At 37.3% G+C, this 16,914-nt stretch overlaps 1 protein-coding gene across 1 annotated transcript in view; it reads left to right on the forward strand.

Annotated features, from left to right (window-relative positions):
- Positions 1-6,107: 6,107 nt before the first annotated feature.
- LOC121372683 (protein-glucosylgalactosylhydroxylysine glucosidase-like) overlaps positions 6,108-16,914 on the forward strand; it is a 120,868-nt gene continuing 110,061 nt past the window's right edge. Inside the window, exons 1-2 of the mRNA XM_041499133.1 lie at positions 6,108-6,321; positions 10,179-10,326. Of these exons, the coding sequence (XP_041355067.1) occupies positions 6,274-6,321; positions 10,179-10,326 (196 nt within the window). The 5' untranslated portion in view covers positions 6,108-6,273. The remainder of the gene's footprint in view (positions 6,322-10,178; positions 10,327-16,914) is intronic.

A 16,914-nucleotide genomic window follows, 5' to 3' on the forward strand; every position in this document is an offset into this window, starting at 1 on the left:
ATTTACATTATTACCATATACCATATTACACCAATAACTAATCATTCTTGCTTTCACATAGATAATAAGTGGAAATCTGCCAAGTTCACCATATATCATATACATAGGTGTACTACGTTTTACGACAAGAATATGTCTTAGGAACCTAGTATATACACTTTCAATAATAGAACAATTTACTGAAACACCATATCTCTCAAACATATAATAAAATGATTTGGTCAAAACGTTTAAGTTGGCAATCAGTTACATATTCGAGACTTGCTCCACGATCTTTGCTAATGAACATGTGTGGTTCTTTTAAAAATACAATCTAAGGTACTTACAACAACCAAGAGGTGTACGACGTTTTGACCCAAGGCAACAACTTTGTTTTTGCTGTATTAACAGTCAGTTTCCATCTAACACAATAATTATGGAATACATTCAACACAATAAATTTATTAAATAAACACAAGATTAGACCACTCATACGTTAATGAATTTCCATGGACGTCAGAATGAGTTTTCTGTCCTTATTTTATATGCACCGCATACCATTATATTGGGTCAAGATTAAACGACGTTCAGCTGCATATTACATCTTAAAATAATATCTATTTAACATGAAACGTGTAGTTGACATTTTTTTTTAAAATAACAGCAAAAATAATCAACACAGAAAAACACTCGAAGGGCTGTTATAAGCGTACGAGACAGGGGGCACGGGGGCAACTGCCCCTTAATTTTGTAGCAAAATTTCGGGCAAAATGTGTTACCCTAAGACCCTTTTAACGTGTATTTTCATCATTCTAGCCTCAAAATTAGTTGTAATCCGCGTAAAACTCCGTAGTGATTCGTTTGCAACACAACTGTTTCGTAGTAATACTAATATTAATAAAGATTGTTATCCCGATTCAGGCATTTTCGTTTAATTCGGGCAAAACCAGCCTGCCCCATCCCTCTCCCCTAGAAATATGGGAGCCCATACGCCTATGAGGACTGTTAAATTTACCCCACCTTACATTGGTACAAACGGTGACTGTGTGCACTGGGTTATATGGTTTACATAAGACGATATGGTTAAATTTTATTTTAATTGTGTTAAGACGTGTATTATTAAAGGGACAATCCTTAGTTTTCTGCCATTTTTAAGATGTTATCGACTAACAAAGACTTTTTAACGATTGTAATTACATATCAAATATATTTTTCTGCATAATATATTAGTGGCTGTATATCAAACGTGTTTCTGGCCGTTGTAATATTTGTACTAGGTTAAATTTAATTTTATTTCCTAAAATATATTTTTTCGTACGTACGAAATTATTTGAACACAAAATCCAGTTTGGGTTTCTTACAAATATTAAGACGACCAGAATCACATTGACTATACAGACACTGATATTCTAAACAAGACAATATATTTAATATGCAAGTTTAATCGTAGAAATATTTTATTTTTTAGAAACATCTTACAATGCAGGAAACTCAGGAATGTCCCTTTAATGGTTGGGAGAAACATAATGTCATATGAATCTAAAGGTTTTAATGGTAGGATTATATATTATGCCACATATTGAAGATAAGAGCATAACATAATCATTGACGTTCATTGCTACATTTGGTCAGCAGAGGTCAAAAGGTTATATAAATTAGTAAATACTCGAAAGGTATGGAATGAACATCTTGGTTCAAATAAGTTCCATATTATAAGGTTTCTGTAAGATAGAGTTTATTTTTCAGGAACTTGATTGCTGGATATGGCTAGGCTAGGGAAAAGAATCCATTGCATTATACATGTTGATGATAAAACATCCGAGACGGTGTCACAGTTCAATGCTGAACGTTGGGATACTGTAACACGTGCAGTCGAAAACAAAGACTCGAAATATAAAACAACAAATGAAAACCTTTATGCCGATTGTGATGGGTTCGATCCCAGGTGTTCCTATAAAATCAGTACTGTCCTAAGTGATACTGATAAGCCAATGCATCTTTTATATGTTGATGTGGACAAATTAACAGGTGAAAGTGTTATATTTGTTAACATATTTGTTCTGTGGAAAAGAGTCAAATGGAATATATATATATATATATGTATATATATATATATATATATATGTATGTATGTATGTATGTATGTATGTATGTATGTATGTATGTATGTATGTATGTATGTATGTATCCTTGATATTTTGGGCATCACATGCCCTGTGGAAATGTAATACAGATTCTCATCAGACTTGTTGTTCTTTATGATTCTTGTCGTTTTCTTTTCCTCATGCGAATCATTCACCAGACTGTATACTTGGATAGGTGCTGTCCATGTTCACAAGTGTCAATTGCTATCCTGTTAAGTACCTAGCATATGTGGTCTATCAGTAGATCCCAGGCACATTATTTCAAGAGTGTAGGTGAAGAGGTACACAGCATTTGTCTTGTGTGCTCTGCTGAAAACCAAGTAGAGTTCTATGATATCAATGTACACATAAAAAACTCTGATGTGTTCCCATGGGTATCTGATTTTGACTTCTTGAAAAAAAGTAAAGTTTGTTTTATTTAACGACGCCACTAGAGCGCATTGAATTTTTATCTCATCATCGGCTATTGGACGTCAAACATATGGTCATTCTAACACTGGTTTTTTTTAGAGGAAACCCGCTGTCGCCACATAGGCTACTCTTTTACGACAGGCAGCAAGAGATCTTTTATTTGCGCTTCCCACAGGCAGGATAGCACAAACCATGGCCTTTGTTGAACCAGTTATGGATCATTGGTCGGTGCAAGTGGTTTACACCTACCCATTGAGCCTTGCGGAGCACTAAATCAGGGTTTGGAGTCGGTATCTGGATTAAAAATTTCTGCCTCGACTGTAGACCGATGGCGTAACCACGACGCCACCGAGGCCGGTTTGACTTCTTGAAGTAATTATTGTACACTTATGATTACCTCTCTGATCAGTAGCCCCTAGAATACATTGTGTAGGATTTTTATTTAATAGTTATTCTAGACATTTTAATCAGTATAAACTCATCCACCCTTATTAGCACTTTCACGTTTTATATTACACATATATAACGTTTTTCAGTGGTAAGGTTCAATGCTGAATATCATGTTAATGACAATAAGTCAGTTACATGAAAATCATACGTTGTGTGTTCTAGAGTCGACTGAGCAGACAGGTGATCATTAAAGAATTGTTCAGTGTATGCTGATTACTGCAAGAAGTCAGGATGGGCTATCCATGGGAGCACAGCAGAGTTTTGGATGATTTACATTGTTATGATAGAACTCTACTTGGTTTTCAGCAGAGCAGACAGAACCAATGATGTTAACCTCCTCAAACACACTATTGAAAGGATGTGCCTAGTGGCCTTTGCTACTGGTAGACTCACCTATATCAGGTGCAGGGTTTTAGATTCTAGCTAATTTTGAAACAACAGGCTTTTTGTCTGTTTTGAGTACACCAAGGTCTTTTTAGTGCAGTAATCTTGTTAATAACGGTTAAAGAGTTGTGTTAATAACGGTTAAAGAGTTGTATATATACAAGCTAGTATTACATTGCTTTCTGGTGAATTGTTTTTGGGTTATTATGTTTGTACTTATATCGGGCTTGCTTATATTGGGCACACCCTTTATTGCCTTAGCTTTATTGTAATCTAAGGCCCTGTAAGTGCATGACACGATAACAGTTGAACCTTCTCAACATGGACAGCACCCATCCAAGTATACATTCTGTTGAAGGATAATGATTCGCATAAGGAGACGAAAGAGGGCAAGATTCATAACGGTCAACTTAGATCTTGAAAGTTGTTAGCCTGAATAAATGGAGACCAGAAATCATTTTGATGACACTGAAAATCTTCACTGTTTGTCTACAGGGCAAGTAATGCCCCAAAATATCAATAATGGCATTTGTTCCTTGACCCTTTATTGCAGAACAAACATATACTACTTGCGTTTGTTAATTTGTCCACTTCAGAAAGTAAAAGTGGTTTCTTTGGTGACTGAGATGCTCCTGGAATTGGATGTTTTACCATCAACATGGAGAATGCAATGGATTCCTTTTCCTAGCTTTCCAATCTCTAGCATTGAAGTTTTTGAAAAAGAAGCTCTGTCTTACAGAAACGCTATAATGTGGAACCTATTTCAACCAATATTTTTATTCCATATCTTTCAATGTTTTACTAATTTATATCACCTTTTGACCTCTGTTGATATAATTGATCAACCAATCATGTACATGTAGCAGTACACATCAATCATTACGTCATGCTACTGCCTTCAATTTGTGTGGTCATGTATAATCACACCATTAAAACTTTTAGATTTATATGGCATTATGTTTCTTCTACCTTTAAATATCGGAAATTCTGACAAACCTCCATATCATAAATATCGTGCCATTATATATTTTATGTCGCAACCAGTTAAATAAACCTGTTGCTTTCCTTTTCCATTTGCCTAGAAGTATACAAAAACTGTTTAAAAGGCTTCATAACCAAATTTTATTGAAATAAGAAAGATGTTTTACCAAAGAAAATGGCTCAGATTTTAGTCGTTGGTAAAACCAAATGGTGACCTTTTTACCTCTGCTAACCTCATTAATCAACCAACCATATGGAAATGTACATCAATGATTACTCCATGCTACTACCTGCAACTTGAGTGGTAGTATATAATCATACCATTAAAACTGTTAGAGTTATATGGCATTATGTTTCCACTAACTTAAAATGTCGGAAATTCCGACAAACCGCCAGAAGACAAAAATCATACCAGTATATATTTTAAGTTGGAACCATTTGACTAAACATGTTGTTTTCCTCTTTTGTTGGCCTAGAAGTATTCAAAAGTTGTTTAACAAACGTGATAAATCACATTTTATAAAAATAAAAGAGAAGTCTGACCAGAGAAAATGGACCAATTTTAAGCGTCGGTAAAACACTGTGACCTTTTGACCTCTGGTGACCTAATTAATCAACTTATCATGTAGAAATATCTTATGCTATGACCTTCAATTTGAGTGGTAATATATAATCCTACTCTTAAAACTTTCAGAGTTATGTGGCATTATGCTTCCCCATCCCTTAAATATAGGAAATTCCGACAAACTGTCATATCATCAAATGCCATTATATAGGATATATCGGAACCAGTTAACTAAATCTGTTGTTTTCCTCTTCCATGTACACAGAAGTATACAAAAATAGTCTAAAAGATTTGATAAACAACATTTTACAGAAATGAGAGAGAAGTGTGACGAAAAAATGGCACAGATTTTAAGCGCGGGTCCAAAATTGTGACCTTTTGACCTTTGCTGGCCTAATTAAAATATTTACATTGTTTTATATTTCTTGAATAGATAGTAGATACAAGTAGCGTTAATATAAGGGGTCATTTGTTATTCTATCTTGTATATTAACTGAATTTCAGACAGTGTAGTTATCCCTACCCCTAATTCCTCCATGGCGCAGATTTTAACACTGTTATCAAAAACATCAACATCTTTAAAAATCGGAATAGATTTGGCAACTACGAAACCCCATTCCATAAACTACATATATCAGGGTATTCAAAAATACCCTCAGACCTTTTGGACGTTTTTGGTTAAATAAAAATTCCCCTAGCTCTTGGACTAAATAGTACATGATTCTGGGATGCGTAATTCTATACACAGGTGCCCAGATAAGTACCAATTGCCCTATAATAAAAACGAGAGAGAGGATACTGCATGGGATTTTGAGGTATCATACAGGCTGTGACAGCGATAGTACACCTGTAAGAAATCGGTTTAAAGGCATCTAATTGGCTGCTACACAGCAATGACCCGGCCGCTAAAGTCGTGCTGACCTATGAAATGAACACTGCCGAAACTGATTGCTCTCTATAAGGTAACCGAGCAAGTGCTTTAAATACGTTGTATTTGGAAACGATGTTTAAATTTGTTTTAAATCTGGTTTTTGATGATTTGTAAGAAACAAAATTCTACACTTAAGTCAGTTTACCGTAAAACTCGCTATTGCTCGTAACAAACATTTTGAAACAACTGTATGCTAAGATAAATGGTATTTTATTGTCACTAATATAGTACTTGTATATTAAGATGATTATTACAGGTATACCTACGGGAAAAACGTTGTACCGGAAAAATCATATGCCAAACATACTTGGATACATCAGTACTGGATTGAAGTTCCGGAGACCATTACCGCTTCCGGTTTACGAACCACGCATGTCTTTGTGACATCAGTAAGCACTGAAAAGGTTGACGCTTGGCAAGCATTTCAGATGGCTCGAGGGATGACAGCAGACGGACTTCTAAGTTCGCATTCTGAGGTTAATATAGTAGTAGTAGTAGTAGTAGTAGTAGTACATTAATTTGTTTTCTTCTTTAAAAAAAAAAATCAAAATGGTTATTAAAGGAACATTCCTGAGTTTGCTGCATTGTAAGATGTTTCTGACTAATAAAGTATTTCTATGATTAAACTTACATATTAAATATATTTTCTTGTTTAGAATATCAGTGTCTTTATATTCCATGTGTTTCTGGTCGTCTTAATGTTTGTAAGAAGCCCAAACTGGATTTTGTCTTTAGTACGTACGAAAAAAATATATTTTAGGAAATAAAATGAAATTTAACCTAGTACAAATATTAGAACGGCTAGAAACACGTTTAATATACAGCCACTAATATATTATGCAGAAAAATATATTTGATATGTAATTACAGTCGTTAAAAAGTCTCTGTTAGTCGGTAACATCTTAAAAATTGCAGCAAACTCAGGAATGTCCCTTTAACAGAATGGTTCTGTCTCATTTTAAAAATGCTTTATTTAATATTATACAAGTTTATCCAAACAAGTGAAAATCAGTTTGGTACAAAGCTGACCAGAATCCATTTTAAATTACACAGCAAAAACGATGCGCGCGCGCGCACACACACACACACACGCGCGCGCGCGCGCTCATACAAGCAAGCACGCACGCACACACACACACACACGAAACTATTTTAGAAACACACTTACAGATGAAAATATTTTAGAAATTGTATTAAAATCAAAATGGTTTTAAAACTTTAAAATTAATTTTGAATGTAATTTAAAAGATTCTAATAGATTTCTATAACTAAATATATCTTTTCTCGTCAGCTTTAGATGATTACTTTCCACCACAACGTAGGCACTGGTATTGTTCACATTGAGGAGGGGGATCCTTTAAAATAAATTAATGCGTCAGATGTGTATGGCCGAAGTGCCTGCACCTTCAGTGGATATGGGGCACGTTAATAAGTTTCCTTCTTGTATGGCCGATGCGTGCACAACACAACACTACTTCATCATTCATGAGACGGACACTGGGGGGGGGGGGGGGGGGGGGGGGGGGGGTTTCCGCTCGCTATACTACTGACCTTTTGGACTGGGATTGTCGTTAGGAGATTGCAATGAATGAATGAAGGTTTAACGACACCCCTTGCAATGAATGTTTAACGACACCCCTTGCAATGAATGTATAACGACACCCCTTGCAATGAATGTTTAACGACACCCCTTGCAATGAATGTTTAACGACACCCCTTGCAATGAATGTTTAACGACACCCCTTGCAATGAATGTTTAATGACAGCCCCTGCAATGAATGTTTTCTGACATAAATAGTCAATTATACCTGATCGTAGAACTTTCCAGCTCCAAAGTAATTGTAGCTCAAATTTTGCCTCAAATACAAAATTGTCAACAGTGTCATTTAAAACATACTCTTTAAAAAAGTAGGGGAACTCTAATAAGAATTTACAATTGCCAAAATTGTAAGGTACCGTATATTAAATGTGGGAAATGATTATATGATAATAGTGATTTAATTGGGCAAACATTACAACCGGTAGTTCAGTATTACAGTAGGTTTTATGACCACCAATGATCTTGAAGGACGATTGGGGTCAGAAGTGAAATTTGAAAGTTGACGTTTTTTTATCAGTAAATCGCAAATTCAGACAATAAAAATGACTAAAAACAAACCAATAACAACTGTATGATCAACAGAATGAAAAAGATTGACATAAATAATGTTCCACAGTGATTAATCGACCTTCCTGGAAATTGTCAAAATCGAGATTGACACCCCACGCACATGTGCGTGATGCACGTGCAAACTATGGAATGTGTTTCGGTGCGTTGATAAACAGACCTGAACGTTCTTTACTAGGATATATGTGGTCAAAATGTATGTTCGGTCTAATAGTTGATATTAACATTAATATTTCAGGATCCCCTACTTTTTTTAAAGAGTATATTTATCATTGCCATTATTGGCTGTATGTTTCTGAAGTAAATTGACTTTTATACCATAATCTCAGTACACTAACTCATCTTTCGGATATTTCGGACTGGACGCCAACCCCTCGCCGCCACCTCACTAGACCTTTTTACTTCGTTTGTATTTCTTTTGAATTAATAAATAGAATACACGTAAGCATCTGGTTTCTTCTCTAAAATTCAAATCATTCGTTGTACAAAGGTTTTAAAAGCGTTGACCCAAGTTATTAGAAGTGTAGAATAGTTTCGGCTGTTTTTATTGCAGCTGTTTTAATCCTGCAATCTCTGCATAGTGCAGTCCAATGTGCATTTGACAAAATAATTGTTGATTTCATGAATCACTTGATGCGCGGTCGGTCTAGGATCGATCCCCGTCGGTGGGCCCACTGGGCTATTTCTCGTTCTAGCCAGTTCACCACGACTGCTATATCAAATGCCGTGGTATGTGAAGACTGCCACTCCAAGACTAGTTTACTATTTCAAATATGTCATTGGAACAGTGATGATATCAGGTGTTCGCGAAATGTGAGCATATCCTGCTCCACCGGTGTAACCCGCCATGAGTACTGTCACCACAGCTGTTAAGTTGAAAAAATAAATGTGTTTCATCACACTTTTTGTAAACATATAAAACATGGGCATATAATTCCAAGAACACTAAAATGGATTACAAAAAGACAATATTGTTTCAAATAGATATATTTTATATTCCTCATTTAAAAAATGAATTAAAATCCATTACATTCATGTCTTAAGCAGACTTTCGGGGCACTTTTGAAGTCCCGTGGAGGGTGCTCGTTTCTGTCAACCTCCTGAATCTGGTGGTATGTGCTATCCTGTCTGTGGGATGGTGTATATAAAACACCCCTTTCAAAGCCTATATGTCAAAATTAGCAAATGTTTCACATCCAATATAGCCGATGATTAATAAATCAATGTGTTCTAGTGGTGTCCTTATATAAACAAGGGGCGGGACGTAGCCCAGTGGTACAGCGTTCGCTCGATGCGCGTTCGGTGTGGGATCGATCCCATTGGACTATTTTTCGTTCCAGCCAGTGCACCACAACTGGTATATCAAAGGCCGTGGTATGTACTACCCTGACTGTGGGATGGTGCATATAAAAGATCCCTTGCTGCTAATCGGAAAAAGTAGCCCATGAAGTGGCGACAGCGGGTTTCCTCTCTCAATATATGTGTGGTCCTTAACCATATGTCTGACGCAATATAACCGTAAATAAAATGTGTTGAGTGCGTCGTTAAATAAAACGTATTTATTTTTATAAAAAAAGTTTATGTTTAACTTTTTCTCCTGGGTCTGCGCCTATTAAATTGTCGATTTTGGAAAACATAATTCTAGTCCTTGTCATGCTTGTAGCAGCTCAGAATGCATTTAATGCCAAACAGGAAAGGCTCATAACTCCGAAACTAGGATCAGTGATCAGTTACAGCTAAGACTGGTCAATCGAACGACCCTTGGAAACAACAATTAGAAACAATGGCAAGAGTAGCCTCCCCGTAATAATCTGGTATGAGAAAAGTGAACTGTATTTTCAATATCTCGCCTCAATTTTTTATATTGGGTGTTTCGCAACATGTTAAGTTTTATAAAGTTACCTTATAGCTGGCGATGTTTTATACGGGTTGGGGTGAGAGTTAAGACGAATTTGAAACAAATATATAAATAAAGAATTTCGAAGCAGCATGTCCTCACCCAAAACACCTATTCTTTTTTTCCCCACCACTTCCCCATTTTTAAAAATTTAGTTACTCGTCTTCCTATAGTAAAATTTAAATACAGTAATGGTGGTCTCTCCCCAATATAAAATTCTGTTTTAAGGGAGCAATATCGATTGAATATTTTTATGCTGTGTATCCTAGGCCTGGGAGAATTTGTGGTCCGAGGGGCGAATTGAACTATCTGGTAACCTGGACGTGGCCCAGACCATCAACGCCGGCCTTTACTTTATCTTGTCGTCCACGCCCCTCGTTCCTGATGACGTCAACCCCTTCAAGGGGCTCAGTCCAGGTAAGTGCGCACATAATTATTACCTTTAATTAGAAGACAATCATATTTCAATATTAAAGTATAATATGCGCAATGCTTTTAAAATATTTTTTTTTAATCCTGATTGCATCTTTTCCTCTGCATTGTCGGCCGCCATCTTTGTACTTACCCGATCCCGCAAGGATCCTTTTGCGTCCATGTTCACCGTACTCACATCTTGCTAAATATTACTACAAAGATGAATTCCATAAAGATAGCCTATATGGGCGTGGCCATCTTTGTGATCACATGATGTAACACAGAAGTGTCTCTATAAAAGGCGGTTGTGTATTTAGCCTTGGCTAACGAGTGCTAGCTATATACACGGTTGTTGTTGTTGTTGGGTTTTTGTTGTTTTTGTTTTTATGTTTTTCATGGGGGGGGGGGGGGGGGACCAAATATAAAACGATAAAAAAGTATATAACGGGAAAATTGTTAAGCCAGTTTTGTCAACCAAACTCGTTCGGGGATATGTAACCTCATCTCTCTTTGAAATTGGGACGGGACGTAGCCCAGTGGTAAAGAAAGAAAGAAAGAAATGTTTTATTTAACGACGCACTCAACACATTTTATTGACGGTTATATGGCTTCAGACATATGGTTCAGGATCACACAGATATTGAGAGAGGAAACCCGCTGTCGCCACTTCATGGGCTACTGTTTTCTCAGTGGTAAAGTGTTCGCTTGATGCGCGGTCGATATGGGATAGACCCCCGTCAGTGGGCTATTTTCGCTCCAGCCAGTGCACCACGACTGGTATATCAAAGGTCGTGGTATGTGTTATCCTCTCTGTGGGATGGTGCATACACAAGATCCCAGGCTGCTAATCGAAAATAGTAGCCCATGACGGGGCGACAGCGGGTTTCCTCTCTCAATATATGTGTGATCCTTAACCATATGTCCGACGCCATATAGCCGTAAATAAAATGTGTTGAGTGCGTCGTTAAATCAAATATTTCCTTTCATTCCTTTCTTCTGAAATTACATATTTACGCCCCAAGAAATAACCTATTTACCGCCACTTTATGCCCAATAAAATTAAACTATTTTCGCCCTTGATATAGCTTACATGTCCCCATGGGATTACCTATTTATTCCTCATGAAATATCCCACATACGCCCTATGACATAACCCTTGCTTTACTACTTTTAATGGACCGGTATAGCCACAAATATCAACAATAGTGTACGTCTGTCGATGCAATCATGAAATTTGACACACGTTAAGAATTTGTTCTGATAATCATTTCTTAATATAGAACCATTTTCAACTATTTTTGTTTATAAAATGGACTTGCTGTTAAAGTGACAGGCCCTAGTGTTTTCACACTAAAGCGTAATTTTCATTATTAGAGCCATTTTGTATCATTGAAATCAGTCATAACTTAGATTTGATTGTTTCGATTATCCATGTCCGTACAGTTGAAGTCTTTTTGGTCATCCTGGGGTTTTTTTCAATACCACGAAATGCATTCTTCGTATTTTAAAAACGCACGTATGTCTGAGAAGTAACGGTTATGGAGACGAGCTCGTCTATTTTAAAAGTATTTCCCCCGTTCAACGTCAGAGACTTTTGTTTACAACTTTTATTACAAATGTGTTACAAATTTATAGATTAACCAAACTTAGTGTCCATTTTCATGGGTTGAAACTAGGATGTATGACCTTAAAGGAAGGAAATGTTTTATTTATCGACGCACTCGACACATTTTATTTACTGTTATATGGCGTCGGGCATATGGTTAGGGACCACAAAGACATTGAGAGAGGAAACCCACTGTCGCCACTTCATGGGCTACTATTTTCGATTAGCAGCAAGGGATCTTTTATATGCACCATCCCACAGACAGGGTAGTACATACCAGTCGTGATGCACTGGCTGGAACGAGAAATAGCGCAATGGGGCCACCGACGGAGGTCGATCTCACACTGACTCGCTGAACATGAGTAATTATTATAAAACGGTCGTGTCGAGACACAGTCTCTTAAACAACATCGCATCGTCCTCGTAAGTCTTCTGCATTGCAGTGCAAGATCGCAAAGATACGACTGTAATGAATAAGGTTTCATCTGTATGTATTTGTTAGGAAACAGTAACTCATGAGTGCATGTCATCACAAATGTACCTATTCCAATGAGCTCTGTCCGGTGCTAATTGTGATTTCTCGTCTGGGAGTGGCAGTCCTCCTTGTCGTGGTGCAAGAAGGATGAAATTGCCAGTACAAAATCTCCTCGGGAGTGATTGTCTTCATATGGCTACCGTTGAGAAAAAGTTTGAATAAATCAACAATTGCACTGATCACAATTTCCACTTTAAAAAAAAAAATCTAGTTGTACATTCCCCTTTTTTAAAAGTAAAATTTAAAAAAAAGTGATTTTACCCCAAAAAACATATCTTACCCAAAAAAGGTATAAAGCTAGAAGTTGGGAATGTCCAACATACTGGACTAGACTACTAGACGGACATTCATGGAATCAAACACTACTTTGCCAACTGCCCACTTTACTCCGAATTGTGCTGATATAGGGGCGTCGGAACGTTTTTAAAGGGACATTCCTGAGTTTGCTGCACTTTGTAAGATGTTATCGACTAACAGAGACTTTTTAACGATTGTAATTACATATCAAATATATTTTTCCTCATACAGTATTAGTGGCTGTATATTAAACGTGTTTCTGATCATTCTGATATTTGTACTAGGTTAAATTTCATCTTATTTCCTAAAATATTGTTTTTTCGTACGTACGAAATTATTTGAAGACAAAATCCAGTTTGGACTTCTTACAAATATTAAGACGACCAGAAACACATTGAATATACCGACACTGATATTCTAAACAAGAAAATATATTTAATATGTACGTTTAATCGTAGAACTACTTTATTAGTTGGAAATATCTTACAATGCAGCAAACTCCAGAATGCCCCTTTAACTTCCTATGGCGTTCGTGTAGTATAGATCTCATCATATATATTGCTTTCATGGCCGTACCAACTTTTAATTGCTTCCCTCGCTCCTGCTGATACACGGCTCTGGTCACATATTACGGATTTGTTCTTCAGAAGATTTTAGCAAGGAACAGGCACGGCGGAAGCTAGTAGACATGGGGGGGGGGGGGCGACTGAGATCGAGGGCGCAAAGCAAAGTTTCTAGGGGTTTCAGGGGTATGCTCATCCTGCTGATATACGGCTCTGATCATATATTACGGATTTGTCCTTCAGAAGATTTTAGCAAGGAACAGGCACGGCGGAAGCAAGTAGACATGGGGGGAGGGGGAGGGGGGGGGCGACTGAGATCGAGGGCGCAAAACAAAGGTATGCTCCTCCGTAAACTAATGAAAACTAGATGTCCTGAAATGCAATTTCTTGCATTCTACAAGTAAAATTCATCTCTGCCTTAAGACCGGCCTCGGTGGCGTCGTGGTTAGGCCATCGGTCAACAGGCTGGTAGGTACTGGGTTCGGATCCCAGTAGAGGCATGGGATTGTTAATCCAGATACCGTCTCCAAACCCTGAGTGAGTGCTCCGCAAGGCTCAATGGGTAGGTGTAAACCACTTGCACCGACCAATGATCCATAACTGGTTCAACAAAGCCCATGGTTTGTGCTATCCTGCCTGTGGGAAACGCAAATAAAAGATCCTTTGCTGCTAATCGGAAAGAGTAGCCCATGAAGTGGCGACAGCCGGTTTCCTCTCAAAATCTGTGTGGTCCGTAACCATATGTCTGACGCCATATAACCGTAAATAAAATGTGTTGAGTGCGTCGTTAAATAAAACATTTTTTCTTTCTTTCTCTGCCTTAAGATTTACTACCAATACTATTTGTGATTCCTAATTATTGGGGGAGCTAGAGCTCCACCGCTCCGCCGTACCTGCTAACAATACTGAATAGACGTCAGTGCACTAAGTTGACATCCTCGTGTTTGAACGTTTACCTCGTTCAGAATAATCACTTTATTATGTGTGTAGTCGTGTTTACAATAGCGTTGAAGCTGTTATAAATAATATATGATTATACGTATCGCGATAGAGGGACATTTCCATAATATCCATGCCTATAAATGGAATTCGCATGTCTAAATATTGGAAACAACTTTTATAGAAGATTACGTGACGCACGGACGGAAGTCTACTAGAGCTGATAAAATGTTCCACAGGTGATCAAAGGAGAATTCGACATTAAAAAGAGACTTCATTATCCCTAAAACTGAAGTAATTTCTTTGAAACAAAGCACGTCAGACTTCCCTTATTTGTTTTTCGTATTACACTAAAAGATTACAGACATAAGACAAACAGTGGCAACATGAAAACTATATTAATTATCAGATTCTGTTTCTTCTCTTAAAGGTACACATTCGTCTGAAATTTTGCTTGTAGAATGCAAGAAATTGCATTTCAGGACATTTAGTTTTCATTATTTTACGGAGCATATCCCAGAACCCCCTAGAAACTTTTGTTTTGCTCACTCGATCTGTCATTCCCCCCCCCCCCCCCCCCCCCCCCCCCAATGTTTACGTGCTTTCGCCGTGCCTGGTTATTTCGTTCCTGATAGCAAATATGCTTACAGTCGTCTTCCATAAGGTATTTTGACTGCAATCGTAATGATAAATCTCTATCCTAAGAGAAACAACGATATTTCCAGCTAATAACGGCCATTTACGAAACTTACCGAGTGTATCGGTACAGCTACAATCGTAATGATAGATCGCTATCCTAAGAGAACGATATTTCCAACTAATAACGGACATTTACGAAAAATTACCGAGTGTATCGATACAGCTGCGAACTTTGCCTCTAGGTTAGGGCTTAGTCGGACTTTTAGAAATTTTGGCTGTAATTGAACATTTTATGTTTAGTTTTTTATAAATAGTCCGACACACTTTATTTTTGTATAGCCTGTCCAAATTGCTCAAATCACATTATAGGTAGTACTAAACCAAATAACTTCCGGCTGGGTCAAAGTTCGAGGTGCACCGAACTTTTGATAGAGAAGTGAACACCACAAGTCCTGTGATTGGTTATAAATGTGAGTGTGTTGGTTGTAAAAAATAATAGTTTCATCTGGGTAAAAAAAATGCAATTTTATTTCATCTAGTACCAATATGTCAAGTAGCCTTGTGCTTGAAACATGTATGGGTTACCTGTAAAAAAAAGTACTCGAATTTTGTGCGAAACTAGGGTAGTCATAGACGCTACCCGTTATCTCAGAAACGAGCAGCTTGACCCCCATTTTTTTCTGATTCACTTTAAGTGTAATGGGTGGTAGTATTTATATCCGTGTCGTTTATGTCGGTTGATACGTTGCAGGTAGGAGTTTTAGCCACATATGTTACTATTGTCGTCTATGGGATTTGATTTGGTAGTATACACCCTATAAAACCTTTTCGACCGAGCACTCTAATTTTATTTTTGGACTAAAACTTTCCCCCAGACATAATTAGAATGGATCAGCCATTCCTTTTTGGCTTTAGGTCTCTGTATTTCAGCACAGGACTGTCAATATAGGGGTTTTCTTGACGGGATGCAACCCATCTCGTCCCTCCAAGCTGTGCACTCTAACGTCCTTAACGAGGCCACTCACGTGGATATATAGATCGGACTTTAAACTTTTAGACCTTCGTTCAAAATTTTATGTCGAAATTACTTTACCTTTTTTTAATATTATTAAATAGTCAAATCCTCTCTTCTTTCTCTTATTTATTTTTGGACTGTCCTAAAATGCTTCAAATTATATAAATATTCTGCCGAACAGTCAATTCCTTTTTTATTTTTGGCTTGTAACATTTTATTTAATTTTTTTTATATTCCAGTAACCTTTTTTTTACTAATTGCTATTTTCAACTCTAACCCACCCAGTAATCCCGAGTCCCACTGATTTATCGGAGGTCGGACTCGGGATGGGCGTGTTCGAAACTCTAGTGGTATATGGGCACATTAAACTAGTTATCTATCTATAGCAATGACAGATCACTAAACCACGAGAACGATATTTCCAACTAATAACAGACATTTACGGAAAAATTACCGAGTGTATCGATACAGATAGTGTGTATTGCAATGCGTATTACCTACCTTACGAATCATGATATATCGGTATACCGATAATACCGCTCATTCCTATCCATTCAGCATACTGACTGTGTTTGTGTTCAGCGATCTGATTGATTACTGTCCCTCAGTAATGGGATGCATACTCAGACCATAAGAAAGAAAGTAAAACCAATACCATCAATGAATCTGAACTCTTACCTTAAAAGAACCAGATGACTGTAAGCAAAGTAATCAAAATACGGTAATACCAAAAGCAATTATTTTTTTAAAAGATATATATTTTGGGGCACTACCCCCACCCCCACCAGATGTTGCCCTGTCCCTACGGGTTTGATTGTGATCAGTGGTTATAATGTTTAGCTATATCAAAAGCACTTTTGAACAAAAAATATATCAATTTCGGGGGACTACCCCCCAACTCCGCTGGATGTTTCCCTGTCCCTAGACTCTCTACGTGCTTTATTGTGACCAGTGGTTTATCACATCTTTAGCAACTGCAGTCTAGACAAAATACAAT

This window comes from Gigantopelta aegis, chromosome 4 (assembly GCF_016097555.1).
Source record: "Gigantopelta aegis isolate Gae_Host chromosome 4, Gae_host_genome, whole genome shotgun sequence".
In the NCBI taxonomy this organism is placed as follows: domain Eukaryota; kingdom Metazoa; phylum Mollusca; class Gastropoda; order Neomphalida; family Peltospiridae; genus Gigantopelta; species Gigantopelta aegis.